Consider the following 27991-nt stretch of genomic DNA (forward strand, 5'->3'; position numbering starts at 1 on the left):
GCGCTGGGCCCGTCTGGAATGCGGGAGCCGGCTGCGCACCAGGACTTTTATGGAAACTTGCTGCTGGCGCGCGGCGGCCAGAGGGCTCGGGGCGGTTGGAGCGGCGTGGGCAGCGCGCAGACCCGGACGCGCAGCGCGGAGCTGGAGGAGCGGCGCGGCGCCCAGGCGACAGGCGGGTAGGAGGGCTGGGTGGGGTGAACACGGAGGGGCTCCGGGCCCGCGGGGAGCACTGCGCTCTGCCCCGCCGGCCTTGGCTGCGGGTTGGTCCCTTGCCAGGTCTTGGGTCTTCTGTTTTATCGGAATCTGGATGGCTGAGTTTGGGGGAGAGTGTTCCGGGGAGCCGAGTGTGTGTCCACTCCTCCGCCGGGGACCCTCAGGGTCCGAGCGGGTGAGTTCTCGGTGGCCCAGCACGTGCCTGCCGCAGTCTCTGCCAGCAGTGGCTGTGGTTTTGAAGAAATTGCTCATAGGTCCCTGTGAAAACTGGGAAGCAAGGGATTTATAGCCTACCATCCCGGGTCTCCAAATTGCTTCCCATCGCCAAGACTGGGATTATGCTTGGAGGTTGAGTTGCTAGCTCTAGAAATCGGAGTGAAGACACCGTGTGAATAAACTGTGAGATGTCAAATGCAGTGTGTGCACATATGTAATATACATGCATACATGCATACATACACATGTGCGTGAGAAAGAGAGAGATAGGATCAAGTTGAGAGATTAGGTGATTGCCCAGTGGTTTTGAGATATGAATTTTATTTTAAGGCCACAAAGTGGAGAAGGAGTTGAGCATAGATAATGTGGTAAAAATAGCATACGGTCCGCCCTCACAAAGTGGCTGCCCTTGGAAAAAGACAGGCAAGCAGAGAAAAGACGCCACTGACCCGCTCTGAGAATAGTGACGGGGTGTCATCCACCAGTCAGATTTTGTTAATACGACAGGAGCCCATTGGGCAAGCAACAGCAGGAGCACGTCTCCATGAAACGAGCTCACGTTTTCAGACCGGCTTGGTCATACCAAATTGAACGAACTATATAATTTTTTCCCAATATTATTCTTTTATAGGTTAAACTGCTGCTGTAAGAAAATTCAAACTATCTCTGAAGTGCATAATTAACTGAAGGAAAATCTTGTTTGTTTGGGGGTGGGCTGTAGTATAAACGGACTATTTGATGTAGTTGGTCCCTGCTAGGCAAGCGCTCTTGCCACTGAGTTGTTTTAGGCAGGATCTTACTAGGTTGTCCAAGCTAGCCGTGGACTCACTCTGTAGTGCAGGCGGGACGGCGATTCCCGTCTCAGCCTGCACTTGTTGGACTTACAGGCCTGTACCCTCAGGCCCAGCTTAGTATTGTCCTTGCCTGATGCTTCTGAGAAATGAGTGCAATTTTTAATTTTACCTGCAACGGTTGACTTAGCCCAATGCAAAAACTGCAACAAAATCTAGTTTTCCGTCTAGCAGCGTGTGATGCGATCTGGCTTTAATAGGTTTAATAGATTTGCAGTGATGCTGAGGGAGGAGCAATTTTTTTCTGCTTTCCTTAAAATGGGATCTGTGCTATTTTAGAACTCTTGACATGTAAGGCTGATCATTGTCAAAATGTATGTCATCTTGAGAAGACTATATTTAGCGTCAGCCAAGGAATGCATTATCTAGGTTTTGAACAGCGCTTTGTCCTGGAATTTCACTTGAAGCATTTAGATTAGGGCTTTGTTTGTGAACGGCACGGCAGCTATGTGCGTACATTTGGGAGAGATTAACTGGGGGTTTCGTTGGCTTAGAAAGAAGTGCCCGAAATGATGGGCTCCATTTGTGGGGAGAAAGCTCCATTGTTTAAAACGATATCAGTTATAGATCAGTTATAGGTGTCTAGGAGAACGGAGATGGGGCGACTGTGAAGGAGCGGGACCCGTGGCACACATCCACGCGTGTTTATAGACGTCTCTTGGTGTCTTTTCATTATGCAGCTGCACACGAAGCTCCTTGGTCTCCTTCATAATTGGGAGGACACGGACTTGCTGCCTACCGACAGCTGCATGCTTCTGCTCTCACTGGACCACTCTGGTCCACGTGACTTGTGCAGTTTCTTTCTTGCCCTCTGGTTTTATTAGTTACATAGTACATACATTTGAAATTGCGGCTTTCTAAATTTAAATATCCACTGTATAGTGGCTTATTTTATGATAGTGTGCTTTTTATGTTTTATGAGTGTATTGGCTCCATGTATGTGTGCACTGTGTGGATGCAGTTCCCACAGAGGCCAGGAGAGGGCCTCCAAACCCCCGAACTGATATCTATGCAAAGAGCAGCAGGAGCTCTGACTGCCTCTCAACAGCTCCTGGTGGTGTCCATTTTGATAATGGTGCTCTCCTGGGGTTGGAAATCAGTGCCTTGCATATCCCTGGGGCATACCCACTGCTGCCTTGTCAGTGTGCTTCCTACACACACACACACACACACACACACACACACACACACACACGCACGGTTTAAAACAATGAGGAAAGCTGGGCGTGGTGATACAGGTCTTCAATCCCAGCATTCAAGAGGCAGAGGCAGGTGGATCTCTTGAGTTTAAGGCCAGCCTGCTTTATAAAGTTCCAGGACATTGCCTCCAAAAGAAAAAAATCCTCTTAGGTAGTGTTAGGAAGCGGGGAGAGGAAGTTAACACTCAGGGACACCTGTGTTAGTGTGTCTCCCAGAACAGGAGATGGCCATGGATTGATAGCTGAAGCAAATCAAGTGACTTCAGAAAGTGTGGAAGAGATTCGGGTAAAGAAGTCCTTTCTCGGACCTCCAGTCCTCGTTCCATTTATGTTTAGCAGTGTTTGCCGTGGCCTCTGGAGCTTGCTGATCATCTCAGCTTGGCTGACTTGACACAGCCTAGAGTCCGTGGGGGGCCGGAGAGCGCAGATTAGATTAACCTGTGGGACTGTCTATGGGTGATCCCCTGGCCCACTGTCCGGGGGTCCCTGGACTGTGTGCGAAAGCTGGGCAAGCAGAAGGCCTCAGTTGTTCCTGCCCTGGGGGACTGGTGACCTGGACAGGTAAGCTGGACAGGTAACCCTTCCATCCCTGAGTCGTTTTTCAGCCAGAGTGGTTTCTCACCATAACAGGAGGAAACGAACTCGGCCAGGAAAAGGAATGACTTACTATTCTACCCCACTGCCCCACTGACTTCTCAGCCGGAATTCCAGATCTTGCCATCCAAACCGTGGTCCTCGTGAGGGCTGTCTTCCATTTTCCATAGGGGAAGGAAGCCCAGCGGTTACAACTCCTGAATCTCCTGAAGGCAGTTTCCTATCCTGGGTTTCTGATGTTGCTGTCTTGTTCTCTTAGGTGGGTGGTCATCTCGGGGCGCCCTTGTTTAGGCTGATTCCTGTTACCTCTCCCATCTTGGCCCTGTCCTGTGTCCTGAGCGGTGTGACTATCACTGACACAGCACTGAGGAGCACACAGATTTTATTACCAGGGCTCCGGAGTGGTAAATACACTTTGAAAAGTATCCCAACCACGGAAAGGCAGGAGGTTATAGTTATTACAGAAGAATGTCAGAGTAGGCTGCAGCTTAGTGTCTCTTTTGAGGGGCTGCAGCTTAGTGTTCCTTTTGGGGGGTTGCTTTGGACGTCTATTTTGCAATATGCTCTAACTCACATCAGCTGTCAACCTGGTCTGGGTCACAGGGAAGAGTTTCAGCTGAGTTTCTTCACGTTGTTCTGTGACCGTGTCTGTGCAAGTTTGTGTTAACTGACTAGGACCCAGGTGCTCTGGCCCGTACAAAGATGCTTCTGTGGGCAAGTGGGGGCACCTGAGAGGAGGCCGCCGCAGTGTTCCTTCTCAGTTTCTCCCTGGCCTGCTTGAGCTTTCTTTAGTGACGGTGACCCGGAAGTGTAAGCTAAGTCAGATGTGTTCCTGCCTGCACTCTTTCTGACCGGTGCTCATCGCACAGCAGGACAGCAGGATGGGGAGGTCTGGCTTCCCCCTCTCGAGCTGTGACGAAGCGTAGGACAGGAATGTCGTGTGCTTTCATTTTATTCCTTCTTCTGCCCAGATAGGGTCTTAGCTACGTCGTCCTAACTGGCCTTGAACTTGTGGTTCCTGCCTCAGGCTTCTGAGTGCTGAGCAAGGGCGCCGTCCCTCTGGTTTGTAATTTTCACATCACTACAATATGGTTAGATATCGGTTTCTTCCTTTATATATTGAGCCAGGGTCCTGCTGTGTAGCCAAGGCTAGCCTGCAGCTCCTAACAGTCATCTGCCTTGGCTGCCCAGTTACAGACTTGCACTTCCCAGGGCTGGCTAAATGTTTTTGTACAAGTTAAAAATGATAAAGATTTAGGCTTAAATTTTGTGAAGTTCAAAACAGTTTCATTGTTTCTTTCAAAGAGTTAGGTTTTAACACTTTTCTGTATATATAGATTTGTCTGTATATATAGTATGTATTGTTAAGTTTCTCATTTAAAACTTCCTTAAAAGTTGAGACGAACCCCTGCCTGACAGTAGACACTTGTGAGCCTGTCAGCACTTGGAGGATGAAGGAGGAATGAAAGTTACCCAGGCCGGGCCTAATCTACAAAGTGAGACCAGGCCTCTAAAATAACAAATGAATAAACAAGGAAATGATTGGGAGGCCAGCCTGGCTGACTTAGCAAACCCCTGCAGTCCTGCAGCAAAGGGAGGTGTGTGGCTGCCACTGTCTGGGCGGTTTCGCTCTCCTGAGATTATTAGCAAGGTCATCACAGTACCTGATGGGCAGCTATGATTTCAAATTCATTTTGTACATTATTTGCTGTTCTTGCAATGCTGTGGTTGTATGTCTAAAATGTGAAGGGAAATAAAACAGAAAGCAGAGGTTACACATAGGTCTGGAGAGTCTAGAATAAAAGTTGTTATAGGTGGGGTAGGGGTGAAGCTCGGTGGTGGAGGGCATATATGTGGCGCCCTGACGTCACACAGCCTAAGGAACAGTGGTCTGGAGCTGGGTAGATGGGTCAGTCGGTGAAGCACGAGCTGTGTTTAAATCCCAAGAGCCCATGTAAAGCCCGTGCTCTCACATCGGCTCTCCAGCCTTCCTCCAGGGAGGTGGGGAGGAGAGGAAACAAGCCAGCCCCTAGAGCTCCCAGCCAGGTAGTAGGGCACCTGCGGCAGGCAGTGAGAGAGCCCGTCTCATCAAGGTAGCGAGTGAGGGCTGCCCCTCACACATGCGTGCATGCTGTGGTGCACACAAGGCTGAATTCAAACATACACATATATATACAGACACGAAGAAAGATATTTAAAAAGTGTCCCAGCTAGTGTCCTGACTAGCTCTTTGAAGACGTATTTTATTGTTTGTGTGTGAGAATATATCTGTGTGAGTGGAAGTGCCAGCAAAGGCCAGAAGGGGGAGTCCTCTCCGGGGAACTGGAGTTACAGACATTGTGAGCTGCCATATGGCCCAGGGAATTGAACCTGCGTCCTCTGGAAGAGCAGCTGAACCATTTCTCCAGTTCTAAGGGGCCTGCCTGGCATTACATTTAGAACTTCATAGGGTGGCACGGTTATGCTGCTGCTGCCCCCGTGTGGAAGCCAGCGGCATTGCATCTGCCTGTTCGGACACAAAAGTCACTAACACTCAGGTCAGAAAACCTCATGTGCTCCTAGATATATAAAGTCCTTTGGTGTTCAGTTACTGGGCATAGGAAGTAATCTCAACCAATTTTCATTTATCATTCTAAATACCCTGAGTAGATCTCAGTCTCAGTTTTTACTTCCTGGAGTGAGAACTGACGATTTGATGCTCTGTTCGGTGATTCTCAAAAGGTGTTCTCAGAACCCTGTACCATAGGGTCAGCAACATCACCACTTTCCATCTGTTCTCTTTATGGACTTCAGTCAAGACAACATCCCATAGTAATTCGCACATGGAAGTAGATGTTAGGATGTGTTTCTCTCTTGTTAAGCCAGATTCTGAGTTTTCAAAACTATAAAACAATATTGTTCTCCATGTTATCTTTATTTTGGGACATAGCTACTTTCTGGTGTTTTATGGTGATAATAATTTTTGTAATTTTATTTAAGTGAACTAGTAAGTATATATTTTATCACCCTATCTGTAGATAAATTTATATAAATAAAACTTATCCAGCATCTTCAAAAACAGGGCTTTATTTGCGCCCCGGATGTTCAAACCCCTCCTTCATGCAGGCTGCACTTTGATAGTATTAGTGCATTTTCTGATCTTGGAACAGAAACCGGCTGGAGCACTGGCTCAGCAGATGGAGATGCTCACTGCCTTGCCTGGAGCCCTGAGCTCCGTGTCTGAGATCTGCCTGGTAGGAGGAGTGAACTGATTCCTCAAAGATGTGTCCTGTGGTGCATGCCCACATCTGTATGCACATAAGTGGGTGGAGCCTTAGATGTTTTATACTCCAGGGCATCCTGTGCAGACTTCATGTGCTGTGAGAACATAGTTTATTCTCTTTGTCATTGTATAATGGACTGACCCTAACAGACTGTAGACAGACGCTCAGCAAACATTTCTGAATTTACATGTTTATTAGTTTTATGATTTGATTTCAAGTGTATGAACATTTTACCTGCATGTATGTCTGTGCACCGTGTACATGCCTGGTGTCTGCAGGAGACTGAAGAGGTGTTGGATCCTCTGGAACCAGAGGCAGCATATGTGGGTGCTGGGAACTAAACTCAGGTCTTTTGCAGGAGCAGACGGTGCTTTAAGTGCTGAGCCATCTCTCCAGCACCCATGTTTATCTATTTTATCTAGCTTTTAAAAATCATTATGTCTTGATAAAACAGCAACCAAAAAACCCCATCATTATTAGCGGGAGTGGGGCCTGCTGCAATGTGTGGGTGTCGGTCAGATGACAACTTTCTGCTGTCAATTCTCTTTCCACCTATGTGGGGTCCAGGACTAGAACTCAAGTGGCCTTTACCCACTCGTGAGCCTCCACTTTAGCTAATTTCCTCATTTCTTGGCTCTGTCGTATTCATCAGCTTTAAAATTATAAAAGAAAAAGGAGCTACTTATTATACAGCACACATGTCACGTGACTTGTTTCCATCATTTAGTGCACAGCACATACCTTGTTTCCATCCTTCTTCTTAACTTAGGAAAGCTTTCCTAACAAATTTGTGTTTGTTTTCTTCTAAATCCTTATATTTGTGCTGGGTATGGTGGCAGAGTCTCTAATCCTAGTACTCAGAAGGCAGAGGCAGGTGGAATGAGTTCAAGACCAGACTGGTCTACATAGTTCCAGCACAGCCAGGGCTATGTGGAAGACCCTGCATTTTGTCTTTTTTAAAGGACCCTTTCATTGCTTACTTTATAACAACAAATGAGCCTTCCCCACTGCTTTGAGTGGTTAGTCTCCTCCCTGGCAGGGACATGATTGGATAGGACGGTATGCTGCACACATGGTATGAGCGTGTGGCTGGTAACGGGGAAGATGGAAAGTGTGTATAAAGTAGAGGTGCCTGTAGGACATGCTTGCTGAAAGTTGTGCTACTCAGGATACGTGAAACAGACGGCATCATTTGAGACAAGCTGTGCCTGGTGGGATGGACCTGGGTGTGAATCTGTGAGGGTTCACATCAGAGGTTCCAAATATAAAGGTAAAAAAGACAGATTAGGCTTATAATGTAGAGCATGTTTAACAATATCTATATTTAAAACTTGTCAGCCATACCTAGAAAATTAAGCAAACTCAAATATCTTATACTTAAGGAGGAGGAACCATGTTTAGGGGTAGCATACAGAATCTCAATTTTATTATTTCGTTTGGGAAAGTACTTCATTTGTAAAGAAATGACTTTTAAAAGGTCTTGGAGGTAGGTAGCGGTTACTGAATATACTTGTCAGGATGGAGGAAGTCAATAAAAAAAAACCTGGAGTCTGAGGTAATCTGCAGGAGGCTTAGTCAGCTGAGGACTCTTCATTCTGCCCCATGGGGCTCTCTGCTGCCACTCCCCTTAGGGACAGACCAGAGCTAAGGAGCACAGAGAGGAAGGCCTGGCTGCACGAGGCCAGAAGAACCAGTGCAAGGCATCACTGTGGGGCTTCTGGATTCTGTGACCAAGAATGCTAATCTGGTATTCAAATTCGTTCAGCGTCTTCCAGAACCTGCGCTAGGACAGGAGCCCTTGAGCAGTGGAAGGGGCTGTTCTCATTGCGTCTTGACCCATTGAGAAGGAGTTGGCAACTTGAAAATAGTTGCCGAGATTCTGGAGGGAAGTAAACTGTGAAAATGGATACTATTGATTTATAGGACATGTATAAATACTGTAGGTATTGCTGGCAAGCATGGTTGTGTTGAAGTAAGAAGTTACTTTGAAAACACATTCCCTCTTGTGACCATTGGCCCTGCTGTACAGAGCAAAGAAGGTGGAACGAGGCAGATGTCACATTAACGAGAGGTGAACATCGCACCAAAGCTGTATGTGATTAATGCATGGTGCTGGGAATCTGAGAATAGGGCCCAAAGACTGCCTTAAAAATACTGTACAGGCCGGGCAGTGGTGGCACGTCTTTAATCCCAGCACTCCGGAGGCAGAGGCAGGTGGATCTCTGTGAGTTCAAGGCCAGCCTGGTCTACAAGAGCTAGTGCCAGGACAGGCTCCAAAGCTACAGAGAAACCCTGTCTTGGAAAAACTAAAAAAAAAAAAAAAAAAAAAAAAAATACCGTACAGATAGTTTACGGTGAGGATGGAAGCTGCGGGCTACAGAGATCCTCAGCCAGCAAAGCATTTGCTGCACAAATGTGAAGGCCTGGGTTTGGATTGCTAGCACCCACATAAAAAGATGGGTGCAGGGCACACAACACCCACAGTCCCAGCAGAGAGGCTGGTGGCTCCCTGGAGGTCACTGGCTGGTCAGCACTGCAGAATCAAAGTGAGCTCAGAGTTCACTGAGAGACTGTCTCTACCTCTCAACACAGACATGCACGCCATACACAGGTGTGTGCACACACAAGCACTCACACTTACTGTGCCCCCCAGCTCCTACCATGGGACTAGAAACTGAATTAGAGAATCCTTCAGACTTGGCAGTTTATACATGCATGTTGTAAAGGTTTCCAGGATGAGATTTATTTTAGTTAGAGCTGCAAGGTGGATCCAGAAAGCAAGTGATCTGTAACCTAGGCAGGGAGCATAAAGTGTGCTGGGTACGGAAGTAAGAGCAGGTCAGAACCTAAGCGCAGTGTGCAGGTCACTAGGCATGCAACTGAGTATCCTGCCTTCCAGGGCTGACAGAGCTGGGCTGGAGCCTTATGAAATCATCCAGGTAAAAAGCAGACTACTTACAAACCTGGTTCCAAGGCATTTGTTACGAACAGGAGGATGGGGACAGTGCCTGCCTGTCTACTCAGGGTTCCCTTCCTCAGCGTCTCCCAGAGAAAAGCCAGCATAGGGTAGATCCTTAGCAAGTAGCAGTGTAGTGCATGAAACCCTAAATTTCTATGCTATTGTTGAAATAATGATGACTGTGTTATGGGTATAGTGGCCATGCCTATAACCCCAGCATTCACGGGGTAGACTGGAGGGGATCAAAAGTTCCAGGCCACACAAAACAAACCAACAAACAAATCCTTCTGCGAATAAGGAAAGACTACCGACATCTCACTAGAGAAGATATGCCCGTGGGATGTGGGCATACGAAAATGTATCTCATGTTATCAGAGAAGTGCAAGTTAAGATGAGCTTGTATCCAGTGCGACAGCAACCACAGCCCGGAACACTGGCATCGGAGGACACGGGGAGAGCAACCCAAACTCTCCCGCATTGCTGGTGGAGTGCAGCAGCCTGCACCACTTCCAAAGTCAGTTCGCCACCTGGCTCCACCAAGCGCATTCTTACCACGCCAGCCAGCAATCAAGACTCGGTATTTATTCTGTCCACGTAAAAACCTGTGCATAGATGTTTAATATCAGTTTTATTTACAATTACCAAAACAGCATAACCAAAATGTTTTTCATTGGGTAAATGGACAAATATACAATGGGGAAATATTCAGAGGGATTAAAGGTGTACGCCACCAGCAGCTTGAAAGGTTCAGTTTTAAAGGCTGTGTTACAATCAAAGCATGTTCATCCTTAAGAATCAAATTACAGGAAACAAAAGGATGGTTTTAAAGGAAGTGTCATGTAACTCCTGTGCTCTTGTGGGCTCAGCAAGCTCCTCTGGGCTGTACCACAAATCTTAAAGAGCTGAAGATTATCACAACTAGTTACTTATTTGAACTTCTAAAGGGAAATTTATAACCTAAAAATTATATCTTTCTATATAAGTATATATATATTTAGAAATGTATACTGATGAAATATACAGCATATAAAAGGGAAGGTCATTACAATTCTTAATACTAACTTGGTTTTTGTTTGTTTGTTTGAGACAAAGTCTCACTTTGTAACCTTGGCTGACCTGGAGCTCTTTATGTAGACCAGGCTGGCCTTAAACTCCAAGAGATCTGCCTGTCTCCGCTTCCCAAGTACTGGGATTAAAGGTGCTGGGGATGGAGAGATGGCTGAGCAGTTAAGAGCGCTGACTGCTCTTCCAGAGGACCTGGGTTCAATTCCCAGCACCCACATGGCAGCTCACAACTGTCTATAACTCCAAAATCTGATACCCTCACATAGACACACATACAGGCAAAACACAAAAGCACATAAAATAAAAATAAAAAAATTAAAAATAAAAATGTGTGTTTGTTGCAACACCCAGAAATGTTATTATTTTACAGATACAAAAATATACGAAGCTTCAGCCCCAAACCACATAGAGCAAACATGAATGACATTTCGCAAAAGGCAGAGGTAAGTAAATCTCAAAAGCTCTCGTTTCTCGTGTGTGTGTGTGTGTGTGTGTGTGTGTGCGTGCGTGCGTGTGTGTGTGTGCGCGCGCGCGCGCGAAATGGAGAGGCAGGAAGAGACTTGGAAAAGTTGGAAGAGAAGAGCAATACAGAGTTGACTGGAGGATTGTGGGAAGGGTCATACTTCGGTGATTGTAATTGGTAACATTAGGATGTACAATGAGAGAAGGTTCTGTCCGCAGTTTTGGTTCAGTACCTTTAATCTGGGTTCTGGGAAACATGCATACTGAACTTCTGGAAGGCAGTGAAGAGCTAGGGTCTTAGGAAGAATTTTAAATACGTTGGTCTTAGTAATGACTCCTTCAATGTGGTTTTACTGAGACTGGGACCATTGGCGGTGATAATTCGCTCTGAAAAGAAGGGCTCAGCATCTTCTAGCAACAAAGAAGGGCCTCTTAACTTCCACCCTTTTTCTGGCTTAGTCACTGAGAATTGAGAGGCCCCAGATGCTGACACTCAGAAGTGACAAGCTAAGGAACTTGAATGGACCAGTGACAGTGACGCGCAGCAGATGAGCGGGAGCCAGATCGGGCACAGATCAGCAAGCTGCTTGTCCCTGTCTTTAGGAGAATTTAGCATTCTGACACTCAATTTTTTAACCTCTTTTAGAAACAAACTTCTGAAAAAGATGAGAAGAGTCTATAGCCTTAGTTTCCGATGAGGGGAACCATTGATTGCTCTAGCCTCCTGTCAGATTTCCTCTCTTTCGGACCCTCTTCTCAGTGGTGGGCCACCCTGCACATTTTAATGAGCTTTTAGGAAGTCACGCGTGGGCAGCACAGCAGGAAGCTGACTCACCTCTTGCGGGGTTAGGCTGGCCTTCAGCTTTGCCTAGCCTGTCTAATACAACAGCAATAATGCTTTTTGTAATATGGGCTTTTCCTTGAAAGCCCAATCTTATGCTTTGTTCTCAAATTCATATCCTTTACTGCGATTGATCTTGTTAATTGAGGATTGTGATGACAATCCTCAATCCGAGTCTTTAGGAATAGGGTGGGAAGTAGAATACAAAGCAGGTTTTTTTTGTTGTTTTTTTGTTTTTTTTTTGTGTTTTTTTGTTTTGTTTTGTTTTTTCGAGACAGGGTTTCTCTGTGGCTTTTTGGAGCCTGTCCTGGAACTAGCTCTGTAGACCAGGCTGGTCTCGAACTCACAGAGATCCGCCTGCCTCTGCCTCCCGAGTGCTGGGATTAAAGGCGTGCGCCACCATCGCCCGGCTCTACAAAGCAGTTTTTAATTAGAGTTTCTTATTTGATTTTTATATTGTACTGGCCTCAAGCCTCAGTAGAATGCTACCTTTAATTGGGGTTTCGTTTCTGAAGAAGTGGTGATTTAGCAAAATTTCTGCTCTCGTATTTCGTGTAACTTAAGGAAATTAACTAAAGTTTTAGAGACCATCTAATCACGCTGTGGTGATCCAAATTAGCGTTTGAAACTTGTTTCTATTTGTTTTGATGAGTATTTTGATGTGTCTTATTCTTATCCTTGCCTAATTTCTTCTTTTTAAACTTCCTTCTCTTTGCTTTCTTCTAACGAAGATTCTGCTTTCTTCATCTAAACCTGTCCCCAAATCCTATGTGCCAAAACTTGGCAAGGGCGATGTAAAGGATAAGTTTGAAGCCATGCAGAAGGCCAGGGAAGAGAGAAATCAAAGGCGATCTAGAGACGAAAAGCAAAGAAGACAAGAACAATATATTAGAGAGAGAGAATGGAACAGGAGAAAGCAGGAGGTCATCTGATTTTATTTTATTCTCGTGAAAATGTTACTTTTCTTTATTTTAATGAATTATTGACACTAACATTTTATACAAATTATAACAAAAATGCCTATATTTATAATCTAATTTAAACTGTGTGTGATCCCCTCCTCCCCTCTCTGCAGTCCCCACTGTGTGATCAGCTCCTCCCCTCTCTCTGCAGTCTCCACTGTGTGATCCCCCTCCTCCCCTCTCTGCAGTCTCCACTGTGTGATCCCCCTCCTCCCCTCTCTGCAGTCTCCACTGTGTGATCCCCCTCCTCCCCTCTCTGCAGTCCCCACTGTGTGATCCCCCTCCTCCCCTCTTTGCAGTCTCCACTGTGTGATCCCCCTCCTCCTCTCTCTGCAGTCTCCACTGTGTGATCCCCCTCCTCCCCTCTCTGCAGTCTCCACTGTGTGATCCCCCTCCTCCCCTCTCTGCAGTCCCCACTGTGTGATCCCCCTCCTCCCCTCTCTGCAGTCTCCACTGTGTGATCCCCCTCCTCCCCTCTCTGCAGTCCCCACTGTGTGATCCCCCTCCTCCTCTCTCTGCAGTCTCCACTGTGTGATCAGCTCCTCCTCCCCTCTCTGCAGTCCCCACTGTGTGATCCCCCTCCTCCCCTCTCTGCAGTCTCCACTGTGTGATCAGCTCCTCCCCTCTGCTGCTTCTCTCCACTGCTTTTATTGCCTGTCATTAACCATGGTCTAAAATAGTAAACTGAAGTTTCCAGTGAATTTCATTACAATATATTTTAATAATTATTTTCTTTTATAATTACTTGTTATTTTCTTACTGTACCTAATGTAAAAGTTAAAGTTCATCACAACTATAAGATCTATAAAATTATTTTCCTTATTTTAATATATAATTTTCCTATAAGAAAAAACAGCATGCACAGTCTCAGAATTACCTGTGGTTTCAGTGATCCGGTGGATATCCTAGTGGGTTCTCCTGCAGCGGGGGTGGGGCCACTCGAATATAATCTAGTCTGCTGTTGGGCCATATGTTCATGGTAATTTATTTAACCACCCAGATTAAAGAAATGCTTGCTTCTGATGATGAGGAAGAGATTTCTGCTAAAGTAGAAAAGGCTTATGTCCCAAAGTTAACAGGTAAGAACTTTGAGGGATAAATGTAAAAAGGCTTGCAAAAGAAAGAAACCTGGCAAAATAGACAATTTTTTTTGTGTATTCTTAGGGACGGTTAAAGGTAAATTTGATGAAATGGAAAGACACAGACAGGAAGAGCAAAGGAAGAGAACGGAAGAGGAGAGAAAGCGCAGACTTGAACAGGATCTGCTGGAAAAGAGGAAAATACAGCGTGAATTAGCAAAAAGAGCTGAGCAGGTAGATGCTACATTGCCGATTGTTTCTGAACCTAACAGAACAAATGAGAACTAATCAGGATGCTGCCTCGTTAAAATATTTAATATAAGCTTATTAATAGTGGCTAGCCTAAAAGCATTATCTTAAGGGAAACAATTCAGTATGGGATGCCCAGTACTATGTGCAGAATGTGCCTGTTTAGGATGGCGATGCGGCTTTTGTTAGAAATGATCTTACCAACTGTTTCTACATTCCTTAAACTGACTATCGTCCTAACTTTTCTTGGTATCTTTGAGAATTTTATAATGATATAAGACATTTTTACACATAAACTATTCATAATCACAGAGCACAATATAGCCTTTTAATAGCAATATTTAAAATTTCTATCATTTATAAAACAGATTTTTATAAAAGAGTATGTTTATTCTATATGTAAGAGTGTTTTACTTTCATGTGTGTCTGTACACCTTGTGCATGCAGTGCCTGCAGAGGTCAGGAGAGGGCATCGGATCCCCAGACCTGAAGTTCTAGACAGTTCTGCGCTGTTATCATGTATGTGCTAGGAACCAAACCCAGATGGTCCAGAAGAGCAGAGGAGCCCTTCACCACTGAGCTGCCTCTCTAGCCCCTTAAAGCAAAGGAATATACCTCGTGTATTAGGTACTAAGATAAAAAAAAAAGTGTGGGAAAATCCTGAGGGTGTATTATCTAGTTAACTCTGAAGATGGCCTGATGGACAAAATTAGAGCCCACCATTTACAGACAGATATTGTTGGGAAATAGGATCTTGGAGAGAGGCAAGGAAAGAAATATAGGGATGAAACAAATTTGCTTCCTATGAAGAAAAAACAAGAAGAAAAAGAAAAGAAGTTGAGAAACAGTTCTTTGTTAACTTTGAAAGTCAACACTTAACTAAATTCTGAACATTTGTTCCTCTTAACTATACTAGTAGCATAGCCTTGAACAAAATTCATCATTTTTCATTTTGTTGGAGAACTCCATGGTTCTCTCTTTTGTTGTTCTTTAATGGTTTAAAGTGAGCAAAAATAAAGAAGACACAACAGAACTCTAAGCAAACAAGATGTAGAAGCCCTGTAAGTGTCTGTCCACTTTAGCAGAGATCAGACAGACCCAGGGGAGCTCTAGGAATAGAATTGGGGATCATGAATTGTTTCTCTTTCCTGTATTCTCGGTGTCTGACTTCTCACGTTTTGTGGATCTTTCTATTGAGGAATTAATTTGATTGCTCATTGGAAAACAACTCATTTATAATTATTTTATTAGAGAACCATTAAAATTTTACTGTGTAAAAAAAATCTATTCCATTTATATAGCAAGTCAGTTTAATGAGTAATTCTGTAATAAAACAAATTATTCTCAAAATTAAATTTTGTAGTATAAAATTATTGATAAAACTATTCATTATTAAAATGTAAGGTACTTTAAGTTTTGTCTTTTGAGATCTGGTCTCTCTAGGTAGCCCTGGCTGTCCTGGAATTTGATACCGTAGATGAGGCTGACTTCAAACTCACAGAGATCATCCTGGATAAATTTTCTAAGTTCTTTGTTTGTTTGTTTGTTTGTTTGTTTTTCAAGATAGTTTATCTGTGTGGTCCTGACTGTCCTGGAACTCGCTCTGTAGACCCCCTGCCTGGGCTTCGTGACACTTCAGACTTGTCTAAAGTTCAAACACTGCATTGCTAACACCATCTGTTTCCTTTCTCTCAGCAGTCTGCTAAGCTCCAGCTCATCAAGCTAACCTCATGATATTTCTTCAGAGAAATGTGTTCCAACTTTAGACGATGGCCTTTTCCCAGTTCTGTGTGGCTGAAATATGAGAAAATATTATAAGTACCAGCATTAGCCTCCCTTCTAATTTAGCTAATATTTCTACCATACTTTATTATCGTGTCGCTTACATTTTTGCCAGATATATCTTGATAAGAAATAGGGTCACAATCATCTGATTGTGATAAGTGTTCCTGCTGCTACAGCAGGGGCAGAGGATGGGGGCGTTTCTGTGTGTCTCAGTTTAGATTGCTACTAAATTAAAGATTGTTCCCCATAAGCTCACAGTCAAACGTTGAAATTTTACCAGAAGATGCAGCTAAATTACTTTTCAGTTGTATGTTTGAAATCACCAAGCAGACAATTCACTGTAATGTAACGATATGAAATTCTCATTCAATAGATTGAGGACATAAACAATACGGGAACCGAATCTGCATCAGAGGTAACAGACGTTTCCTTTAATGAAACATTCACTGAAAATTATCTGATTCACAAATTATCTTGTAATCCAAGAAGGCCATGCAGAGGCATTTATTTCACTATTGATTATAAATCTCACAATGACAGAAGTCAAGAATGTTCTGTGAAGGCAAGAGCATGCCTGGGCCCTTTCAAACACTGCCATGTGTTTAAAGAAAAGTATGCTTCTGCCTGCACAGTGGGTCATGAAGACAGGGCCCGGGAGGCTGTTAGGGACACTCTGCCAAGATCACATGGTTCCTGAACTAACCTCGCTGGCTGTTGAAGCTGGCATTGTAAAAGGGCAGTTTCTTCTTCGTCATCTGTCTTCTTCCCTCAGAGTTCCTAAGAGCTCGAGTTCTGGCTTTCACACACCATTGTGGAGGGTAGTGTGTATCACTGTGAAGGAATGGTCCAATAACCTTAAAAATATAACCCAGTCAACTAGCAAGGTTAAAATCCAACCAACCAATTTGATGGTGTGCCTAAAATTATGCTTACAAAATTGGAAACATTTTATTTTAGGAGCGTGTGTTACAATTTATAATTTTTATTTTTAAAAAAAGTAGATGTAATGATAAATTTGTAGTAAAATCGATTGTAAGAGAATGCATTTCAGCTAGGTGTAGTGTGCATGGCTGATCCCAGCACTCGGGGCAGAGGCAGGCAGATCTCTGAGTTAGAGTCCAGCCTGGCCTGCGTAGCAAGTTCAGGACAGCCAGGGCTACTTAGAGAGACCTGTCACAAAACAAACAATTTGTTTGAAAATTTAATAAGATAAATGCTTTACAGCTTTATCTATACTATGTTAGTATATCACTTGGGTGAACAGTCAATCGCTTTTCTCATCAAATACTACTTTATTATATTAAGTACTGAAAAATTTGGAAGGAGGAGCAGATTATGGAGAAAGCTAAGTTGGATGTTTAAGTCAAACTATCCACCATCAAATTGGTTTCAAGTATGCTCACATGCACATCACCTTTTGTGTAATTGATGTACAGATTGTCTAAAATCAGGCAATGGTACTACAGTATTGTTACTTAATTAGATAGGGTATATTAATCCTATCTTCCAAAATGCAGAGTACTTCTTGAGACTGCCATGGGTGGATCTCAGGAAGCTTCAGTAGCATGCACAATGAGTTCAGAGAAAGATGTATTTAGAAGTAACTAGTTTTAAAAAATAAAAGGTTTTTTTTTTTGTCCTTCATAGCCTTGACAGCAATGTAATTCACCACTTATGGAGGTGAAGTACCCTACCACGTACATTCTTACTAGGAGTATGGATGCTAATTGTCTTTCTTACAAATAGGAAGGAGATGACTCACTGCTTATAACAGTGGTGCCTGCCAAATCGAACAGAACATTTGGAAAAATACAGAATCCTGAGAACCTGGACAAAGAGCAAGGGAGTGAGAGGCTTAATCATGAAGACGACAAACGAATAAGATATGAAGAAGAGGGTCGATCTCTCAAGGAAGCAAAGTGTCTGTCATTAGTCATGGTAAGAAGGTTTTTTACGAGAACAAATCCAAAGTTTAGTTAACAGCAATTGTCCTTTGGGTAACAAGTTTGTTTTCATAGGATGATGAAACTGAGGCCAAAAAAGGATCCCATTTTCCTGGAAAACTGAAATTAACTTTTGAGGAACTGGAGCGGCAGAGACAAGAAAATCGCAAGAAGCAAGCAGAGGAGGAAGCGAGACAGCGTTTAGAAGAAGAGAGGCGCGCCTTTGAGGAAGCAAGGAGGCACATGGCAAGTGTATCTGTGCTGGCTTTGCCTTCCATCAGGAAGCCTCTCATGAGGCTGACTGCAGGTCCAAGCAGGCTCTCTCTGGTGGGGAAGCCTCATTTCATTGTGTTTTCCTAGCATTATGAACTGGACTCAGAGCCTAGTGCATGCTAAATAAGTGCTTTACCACTGCCTCTATTCAAATCCCAAAAGGCATGGCTTTAAAACCATATACATCTTTATATACAATATACATATATATATAATTCATCTGTATTTTCTTTGAGCTTTCACTTTGGGGCATCTTATCCAATATGCTTTAAATTTTTATTTTTAATACTGTATACTCTATTAATATATAGGTATTACTCAATGCATCTGGCTTCCCTTTGTGTGTGAGTTAAGAAGTATATTTAATGGTATGGCTTTAGGATAATATTTAAGTCAAATAATGAATTTCATTTGAGAAGTACAGGTCTATAATTCCAGCTGCTTGGGAGGATGAGGAAGCGCACACATCCAAGGTTAGCCCGGACTACTGAGTTAGTCCGAGTAAAAGCCAACCTAGACAATTTGGGGAGATGTACTCAGTTATAGTACACTTGCCTAGCATGCACAAGGCCAGAGACTTAATCCCCACTTTATTCTTTACTATAAGAAGAGAAGGGGGGCTGGAGAGATGGCTCAGCAGTTAAGAGCATTGCCTGCTCTTCCAAAGGTCCTGAGTTCAATTCCCAGCAACCACATGGTGGCTCACAAGCATCTGTAATGAGGTCTGGTGCCCTCTTCTGGCCTGCAAGCATACAAGTCGACAGAATACTGTATAAATAATAAATAAATAAATATTTTTTTTAAAAAAGAAGGGAGCATGAATTCCAGTCTTGTTTTGAGAATTTAAAAATGAATAGCTATAATTTCAAAGTTACCATGAGTTTCTTAATCAGCTTTCATTATTAAAGTTATGAGGATTATAGCTCACCATTTTAGACTTTCTAGACATTGATTTAAAATATTCTTACTTTGGCCAGGTGTGGTAGGGCACACCTTTAATTGCCGCATTTGAGAGGCAGGGGCAGACAGGTATCTGTGAGTTCCAGGCCAGCCTGGTCTATAAAGTAAGACTCTGCCCCAAAATCAAACAAATGTTATTCACTTTTAGATAAATCTGTACATTTCAATATAACTGGTAATCAGCTTAATATTTAAATTAATATTTCAATTAATGTTTAAATGAGCAAGTAATTGTGGTATGAATTTTATATAAAATACCAGATGACAGTCTTTTATCTGATTAGTTATGGAAAATCGCTGTAGTTCAAAGGGAGGAAATTTTTTTTAATCTTTTTGAGTCAGGGTTTCACTGTAATTCTGGTTGTCCTTAAGCTCACTGTGTAGACTAGACTGGCCTTGAACTCATAGAGTTCTGTGAGAACTGGGATTAAAGTGTCTCCGTGTGTATGTACCTGAACTCTAAGTACAAACTGTTTAGTTTATGAGAATTATCTCAGTTGAGCCCTTTAAAATTTGTTATGCAGTCACCTTTATTCAAAAGCTTGAGAAATTTTATTTAATCTTGAGTACATTTTTACTTGTAACTTCTCCACATTTGATTATTTTATCATATAGGACATTAAAAAGGAAGAGAATTTGGCCAGGCATGATAGCACTTGGGAGGAAGAGGCAGGTGGATCTCTCTGTGTTTAAGACCAGCTAGGTTTGCATAGTGAGTTCCAGGGCAGCCAGGGCTATTTAGAGAGACCCTGACTCAAAAATCAAAAATACAAATAAAAGCTAAATAAAAAGTAAGAGGTTTTGAAGTAAGTATTCTGGGAGCAAGGAAATACTTGGTCAAGCTGCTAAGCACATGCCCTTCCCTGGCAATGCTTTCCTGTCCCAGTGAGTCTCAACTTTTAGTAATACATAGTTTCTTTTTAGGTAAATGAGGAGGATGAGGATGAAAACCAAGATACAGCAAAAGTTTTTACAGAGTACCGCCCTGGAAAACTCAAGCTCAGTTTTGAAGAAATAGAAAGGCAAAGGAGAGAAGGTGAGAAAAGAAAAGCAGAGGAGGAGGCCCGGAGGAGAATAGAGGAAGAGAGGAAGGCATTTGCTGAAGCAAGGAGAAGCATGGTAAGACAAAGTTACCTCAACAGTATGTGTATGCATCGTGTGTGCACTTGTGTAAGTTGTGGAGAGCCAGACAACCACCTTGGATGCCATCCTCAGGAATGGCTGCGGTCTGAGGATTCCTGTCTCTGCCTTCTCAGTGCTGGGGTTATAGGTGTGCACCTAGTTTACTTGTGTTCCGGGGACTGAACTCAGGTCCTCAAGCTTGAAAGATGAGGACTTTACTGACTCAGCTATCAAGCCTAGCTAGGGATTCAGTTTTTGAGGCTGTAAATGAAATGATTAGACTCCGAGGAACATCCTGTCTGTCATCTCTGAAATCTGTAGCAAGCATATGAATGGCAAATAGGTTTTAAACACCAGTCCCTTGTCAGTATTTTCTTTGGCCGTGTCCAAAGGGTTCTGATTACCAATGCATAAAGGGTTGGGCACTATCTCCCTCTCTCAAAGATCCATTTTCTAGACCAGATCTGAGTCAAGAAAAGTCAGGGAATTTTCCCATACAGTCCCTCCTTCCATTCCTCTCTCTGCTGCCCCTCTCTCCTTTATTTTTTGCCATTTTAATCCCACTCAGTCTACTTAGATGGCCAAAATCATTTAGTCACAATTATCTAACTCTTCAAAACACCCATCATTCTTTCTTAAACAACGATACCTAATTTGTCCCAAAGGTAAACTTTCCATGCCATGTTAATGTTTATAACATGGCTATCCGATCCACCAGTTTTCTTGTACACTCAAATCAGAAACTTGGGAGCCTGAAATTACATGCCTTCAACCTTTCACTCATGCCCAAGTGGCTATAAACTCCCATTTATTCAACGCCCTGACTTACTCTCCCATCTTCACCACCGTAGTCCATAGCACTGTTGCTATTCCTTGCCCGTGAGTTCAGGAGAGGATTGTTTCACTCCGTGTCCATGTCTGCAGGCAGACCACGGTTCAGATCAGAGATAGAAGTCTTCACTTCCAGGAAAACAGAATTACATTACTTGTCATGGTAAGATATATCTGACAACAACTTACAAAGTTTCTAGTTCAGTTTGGAGATTGCTTGTCCTCAGGATGTGATAGTATGATGAAACTGTTTTGGGGACCAGGAAGATAGCTCAGCTGAGTAAAGATATTACTAAGCCTGATGACCTAAGTTCAGTCCTAGACACTTGCATGATAAGAAGAAATTTTTCTGAGACCTAAATGCCCCCCCCCCCCATAAATAGACAGAGGAACATTTTTAAAAAGTTTCAAACCTTACTGTTGGGAGCCAGCTATGTTAGGCAGAGTGCTACCTATTTCCAAGATTTGTTTAATCCTGTGACAACCATAAGAAAGTCATCATGGTGGAGGCTCAGAGAGGTAAGTGGCTTGCCCAAGGTCACAGTCAAATTAGTTACTCATAGAAATTTGCAAAATAATGAAAAGCAGTCTATTAATCATTCCCATTTCTAAATAATTTATTGTAGTGTATCAAACACTAGGTTTCACCTTAATACTTTCCTACAGGTTTCATATAATTTATAACCTTACAAGAAATATGCTGAAGCCTGACTTCTGGCTTTGTTAGCTGGCCTTTCTGTTGATTTTGGACTTCGTTTCAGTCAATGCCTCAGGTCCTCACGTGTAAACCTCACGTGATTACCCTCAGCTACTTTATAAGGTTACAGGGTTAGCTAAATCTATGCATCTGTTAGTGGACTGGCAGTTCTAAGAGTGTAACTATTATTACTTTAAAACATCTTGGCAACAAAACTTCTTCACAATAAAATTATGAATTAAGGCTTTTTGTTTTTGTGCTAAAAGCTCATGATGATCCAGATGTAACTACGACTTAACTGAAATGTCCTATTCAGTGACCAGATTTGGAGATTCACTTCAATTAAAATGTTCTCCGTGTCATTAAAATATATTATTGCATGAATATTTTTGTTCATTTGAATAGAGACTAGATACAGATGGTTACCATCCTCCACACCACAGATACCCCAATCTTACATTTTTGTTAATATCCCCTTGTTCATTGACTTGAGTTGTAAAACAGTTTATGATTTCTGAATTTTTAGATAGATCAACATAAAACACTTTTTTTCAAGAAATATCAGTTTCTACAATACCATTTTTTAGTATGCACAATTCTGGAAAAAATGATAAAAATAATTATTTTAAATAGGTATTAGATGATGATTCCCCAGAGATATATAAAACAGTTTCCCAAGAATCTCTGATGCCTGGAAAACTGGAAATTAATTTTGAAGAATTATTAAAACAAAAAATGGAAGAAGAAAGACGACGAACAGAGGAGGAACGGAGGCATAAACTGGAAATGGAAAAACAGGGATTTGAACAACTGAGACAAGAAATGGGAGAGGTAAGGTGGAAGAATATTCACTTAGAGATCTAATTGAGTGCATTCCTTATATTGCTCTATTGTGACCTTTATGTTATTAATCACATAAGGGTATCTGACATACTTTTATGACAGATATTCTTAATATAGGTGTGTGTGTCCAACCTGGTAGAGTGTAGCTAGGAATGTGGTCTGACACAAAACTGAAAGCTATGGGTATCTTTTTAGTTATTTGTTGTAACTAAAGTCTTTTTCCTGTGTGAACCTTGTAGGTAACAGTATCCTGATGCAATGTCAAAAAGATAGTAAATATGTTCTTCTAAAGGACTGAGTGAGATTCAATTCCCAGAACCCACATGGTGGCTCACAATCATCCATTAACTCCAGTTCAAGGGCATTTGATGCCCTATTCTGACCTACACAGGGTATGCATGTAGCACACACAAACATCATACAGGCAAAGCACTTATACATGTAAAAAAAAGATCTAAAAAATTGTAATCAATATTGTATTTAATTGTGGGTCCAAAGCACAGTAGTATTGATACTAGCAATTTAATATGCCAAAGAGAAGTTTTTGTTTTGTTTTGCTTTGAGAGAGTCTATGTGTAGCCTTGACTGTAGACTAGGGTGGGCTCCAGCTTAGAGATTCACCTGCCTCCTAAGTGCTGGGAGTCCATGTAGCTGTCAAAGAGAAGTTGGAGTTATACAGGGCTTCCTTCATGTGAAAGGTTGGAAGTTGTTTTTTGTTTTGTTTGAGACGGGGTTTCTCTGTAGCTTTGGAGCCTATCCTGGAACTGGAAGTTCTTAATAAGTAAATGTTTTTACTTTTAAAACTTACTTGATGTGTTTTGGTGTTCTTGCCTGCACGTATATTGCAAGCAGTACCAGCGGGCCTGAAAAGTGTCAGATCCCCTGGAGCTGGAGTTAAAGATTGTAAACCTCCATGAGGGTGCTAGGTACTGAACCCAGTGCTCTTAACCTCTAAATCATGTCTCCAAACCCAGAAATAAAACTCTTAAAACAGTACATATAGGATACCATCTGACCAGTGGCTTCCAGGAATCTGCTTGGTTGTCTTGGAACATACTCCCTGCCCCACATTCCCGCGCAGATGGGCAGGAGATCCTCTGTAATACACTGATAATCAACATACAGAAATCTTACTCTCTTGAAGGAGGAAGAAGAAAATGAAACTTTTGGATTGAGTAGAGAATATGAAGAGTTAATCAAATTAAAAAGAAGTGGTTCTATTCAAGCTAAAAATCTAAAAAGCAAGTTTGAAAAAATTGGACAGCTGTCTGAAAAAGAAATACAGAAAAAGATAGAAGAAGAGCGAGCAAAGAGGAGAGCAATTGACCTTGAAATTAAAGAGCGAGAAGCAGAAAACTTCCACGAGGTACATTATTGTATTTGTTATAACCTTAAGTTAGTTTTACAGTTACTTATTGGTATATCTCTAACAATCTGAAAATAGCAAAAGACCATTTAGCTCATCATATAGCACTGAGTCCAAAAGGATGAGGGAAGAATGGATAGAGTGCAAAATGAGGAAAAAGTGGAATGGTAGCAAATTAAATTTAGAAGCAAAGCAGGATAAGTGACAGTTGGTCTGGGGACACACAAATGAGCCAATGGTATGACAATCTATTGTGCTGGATGTTAGCTGCTGCTGTGAAGCTACATTGGACAGTGTGCTTAAGAGGTTTGTAGGGCTGAGGCATTTCAGCGTGATGGAACAGTGGTAGCTTTCCCTGGCCCCCTTTGGGGTTTCTGTAGAAAATTCTTCCACAATGCTTTGTGATCCAAGCCAGAAATGGCTCAATCTTAACATTTTAGAGTGCTGATGGCTTTGCTCCCTAGCCAGCATGTATCCTGTCTCTGTACCATTCCAGACTCCATGCTTTTTAACCAAGCAGGCTGTATCCTCAATACCTGCCTTTGTTTCTGAAATGCTTTCTGCCGGAAATGTTTCCTCTTACTGTCCTGTGAAAATAACTTTCAGCCTTTAGGGTCAAAGGCTATCTTCTCATTTGTAAAGTATTCTCATAAAAAATGTTGTGGTAAGAGGAACATTCTAGAATGAGGGACAGTGGAAGTCAACAAGATTGTACTAATTTATTTGAGGGACTCTAAAACAGATCCCAAGGACTTTATAATGGTATGACTGAACTGAATAGGTTATGAAAGTTGTCAAAGTACTTTGTGGCTAGTTGTGAAAGGACTTCACCTTACAAGAACTGTAATCAGCAAAAATGTTATAATAGAAATTCTAAATAGTTCTACCAAAGAATCCTAGCATCACAATGAAGTGGAAAACAGTCATAAAGGCAAGACCAAAGGCTAGGTAACAGAAAAAAACCCTTGGAGTCCTGATTCTTCAGTGTCCACCCCCTGACACTGGGATTTTAGACATGTACCATGCTTGGCAAGACCTTTTTTTTTTTTTATTTAACAAAATGGGGTAAGTTCTCTTCTAGATGGTTGCTGAGGACCTTACTATTGTGGCACCATCACCAGGGAAACCAGCTGGTGCTACATTTATCAAGTCTGGTGAGGTATTAAATTGTTAAGCAAGGTAAAGACAGTCTGACGCTGGTTCTGAATTTAGCGAGATACATGTGTATTTTGTAAAATTATTGGTTAACAGTGGGAAAGTAGTAAAAGAGTAGTCTTGTGATAGCTGGAGAACACTAGCATTTACTAGCCATGTGGTACAAAACAAAAAAAATAGAATCTTTAAACATAGGTAAAATTCAAGATGGGTATGAAGAGACAGGAGTCAAGGTATGAAGAGAAGGAGTCAAGGGTAGTCTGGGCTCCAGACCTTGTTTTAAACAAAACCCCAGTCTACCAAGCAGTTGTTCTTGTTAAAGATAGCCATTATAAAATCTGTAAAAAATAAATAAAACCAGTATGTTTGATGCTTTTCTGCTTCTGGCACAGGTGTCAGATTAGGTTATACTCAATCTGAAGAATGTGTAATTCTCTTCTATCCCTTGGATAAAGGCCCTTAATGACCTTTAAAACACTTCCAGTGATAGACTTCCTCTCCAACCTCCAACTGTCTCCTGTTGAGAGCCAGCAATGTTTGTAAGAGTGGTGCTGCACCTCTCATCCGAAGGCAAACTTAGGCTTTCAATGTTGAACGTGGTGAGTTCCAGGCCAGCTAGACATCTTGTCTTGGGGTGGGAACTACAAATTATGCCTTCAAACTTCCAGAAGATTCCAGACTTCTTTGAAGGCACCCATACAACCTTCAATTAAAGAATCCAATATCCACTCATAGTACTTTATATCCCCTATTTGGTTAACCAATTAAAGGTTATACAGTGTCTGAATTTGTCTTCAGTATCCCAAGCTGGCAACAAACCTCTCACTTCCACCAAGCGTTGGACCACCAGATGCAGGTATGGAGATAAGAGTCACGTTTGAGGACTCATGAATGCAAGACCCGCATTCTGCCTGCCAATGGAGCTACATTCTCAGCCTCTGACTTGGTTTTCTAATGTCCTGCTGTATTCCAGAAGAACACTATGCTGCTTTAATATCCTGGCACCAATACTGTCAGTGCCCTATGACTTTAGGTTTCTTTCCCATAACACCAGTCTAGTTTTCCAAAGGTTCTAGAAAAGAGAACATCGATGTTTAGCTGTTTGACATTCCTTTCAGCTAGTCAACTCTCTGATTTTCTAAATGCAGTTTTGAAGAAGCAATAAACTTGCACGTTTTCTCACTTTTCCTGAAAATCTAAATAGCTACAGTATCACAAAAAGCAAATCAAGCGTTAAATATTTTGTGCTTGTAAATTACCAAATCACTAATGCATTCATTTGGCAAGCAATTTTCATTCTCTTTTAAGGACGACGATGTTGATGTAAAGCCTGCAAAAAAGAGTGAATCTCCTTTTACTCATAAAGTGAATATGAAAGCCAGATTTGAACAAATGGCTAAAGCAAGAGAAGAAGAAGAACAAAGGAGAATTGAAGAACAGAAGTTACTACGAATGCAGTTTGAACAGAAAGAAATTGATGCAGCATTACAGAAGGTATGCACCTACATATCAGAGGGAGTTCTTAACCCATTTACAAGCAATTAAGGCATTGTCCTCATAGCTTTCAAGCCATTTGAATGGTTTTACAATCAATGAAACCCAGGGTACCATGCATGCTAGCCAATGTTCTAACACTGATCTATATATACCCCAAACCTTTCTTTACCTCCAAAATTCTATTGCTAAAAACAAATGACAACTTAATAAATGCACTTGTTTTAATACAGAGACGAGAAGATGAGGAAGAAGAAGAAGGGAGCATCATTAATGGTTCTACCACTGAAGATGAGGAGCAAACCAGATCAGGAGCTCCATGGTTCAAAAAGCCTCTAAGAAACACCTCAGTTGTTGACAGTGAGCCAGTCAGATTTACTGTTAAAGTGACAGGAGAGCCCAAGCCAGAAATCACATGGTGGTTTGAAGGAGAGATGCTACAGGATGGAGAAGACTATCAGTACATTGAAAGAGGCGAAACTTACTGCCTCTATTTGCCAGAAACTTTCCCGGAAGATGGAGGAGAATATATGTGTAAAGCAGTCAACAATAAAGGCTCTGCAGCAAGTACCTGCATTCTTACCATTGAAAGTAAGAACTGACTTTTAATCCTTTATTTTATTAAGGAAATAAATGGGAAAAATATCATTCTTCTCTCTTTTTTTTTAGTGGATGACTACTAGGCTTCCTTCTCTCCTCGGAACTCTCTCTCTCCAACTCTCTTGCTACATCTCTGTGGAGGGACTAAAGGAGACCAGAGGTGGCACCAACTTGACCTAATACCTTTTCCCCACATCTTCCAACTAGCTGATCCAAAGAATGCCTTTTCCAGTGCACATCGGGTTACCATGTTATGCCCAGTCAAAATGTACTTGACAGGGAAGGGAAATGTACTCCTGTATGAACCTAAAGCAAATGCTTTGTATCTTCCATATTTATAGCTGTTATGTTTAAAGTCTGCATGAATAAATGGAGTTTTTCCATCTAAAGTTAGCCAGAGAGGGCAGTCCGCTGCGGACACCAGTCTTTCTGAAGATACACTGACAAATAGGACTGCTGGAAAGGAAAACCCAAGCAGGAATTTTTTTTTCTAAACTACTAAATTAAATTTGATAGAAACCAACGTTTAAGCAGTGTTCCAAGTGTGATAGATATTAACACGTGTGTCTCAAATGTATAATGACCATATTAAGTTTATGCTGTGACCTGAATGAATAAATGATACTATAATGAGAAAATATTAGTATTCCATGCAGGAACAAATGTGGCTTTAAAAAAAACACACAAACACAGTTGAAGATTTCAAGATTTAAGAGGATTAGATTCAGGGAAAAGTGATTTTAAAATTCTAGCTTTATGAGTTCAAGATCAGCCTGGTCTGGTCTACATAGTGAGTTCCAGGACAGTCAAGACTACATAGAGAGACTGTCTCTAATAACAACAAAGAAGTCTGTAAATAATTATAACTTATGTTCTATTATTTGGTTGTTTTATATTTATATTCAATTTCTTAGAAACAATTTTATTTTACATTATGAAACCATAATAAAATTACCTGTGCATCAAAAG

General features: G+C 42.0%; 1 protein-coding gene across 5 annotated transcripts; it reads left to right on the forward strand.

Annotated features, from left to right (window-relative positions):
- The first annotated feature begins 37 nt into the window (after positions 1-37).
- On the forward strand, positions 38-27990 carry Nexn (nexilin F-actin binding protein). 5 transcript variants are annotated; one of them, XM_075981060.1, is made up of 14 exons: positions 38-176; positions 10731-10803; positions 12395-12586; positions 13626-13704; positions 13790-13938; positions 16112-16153; positions 17485-17676; positions 17757-17927; positions 19839-20033; positions 22198-22395; positions 23552-23773; positions 26237-26422; positions 26656-27013; positions 27092-27990. In XM_075981060.1, exons 2-14 carry the CDS (start codon positions 10777-10779, stop codon positions 27103-27105), a joined length of 2025 nt encoding a protein of 674 aa, XP_075837175.1. In that variant the 5' UTR covers positions 38-176; positions 10731-10776; the 3' UTR covers positions 27106-27990. The 5 variants fall into 5 exon arrangements, with proteins under 5 accessions (XP_075837175.1, XP_075837176.1, XP_075837178.1 ...); XM_075981065.1 differs by lacking the exon at positions 38-176 and adding an exon at positions 370-388; XM_075981064.1 differs by lacking the exon at positions 38-176 and adding an exon at positions 1084-1116 and having other exon boundaries at positions 10729-10803.
- The last annotated feature ends 1 nt before the right edge of the window (position 27991 follows it).

Source organism: Microtus pennsylvanicus, chromosome 7, assembly GCF_037038515.1.
Source record: "Microtus pennsylvanicus isolate mMicPen1 chromosome 7, mMicPen1.hap1, whole genome shotgun sequence".
Classification (NCBI taxonomy): Eukaryota; Metazoa; Chordata; class Mammalia; order Rodentia; family Cricetidae; genus Microtus; species Microtus pennsylvanicus.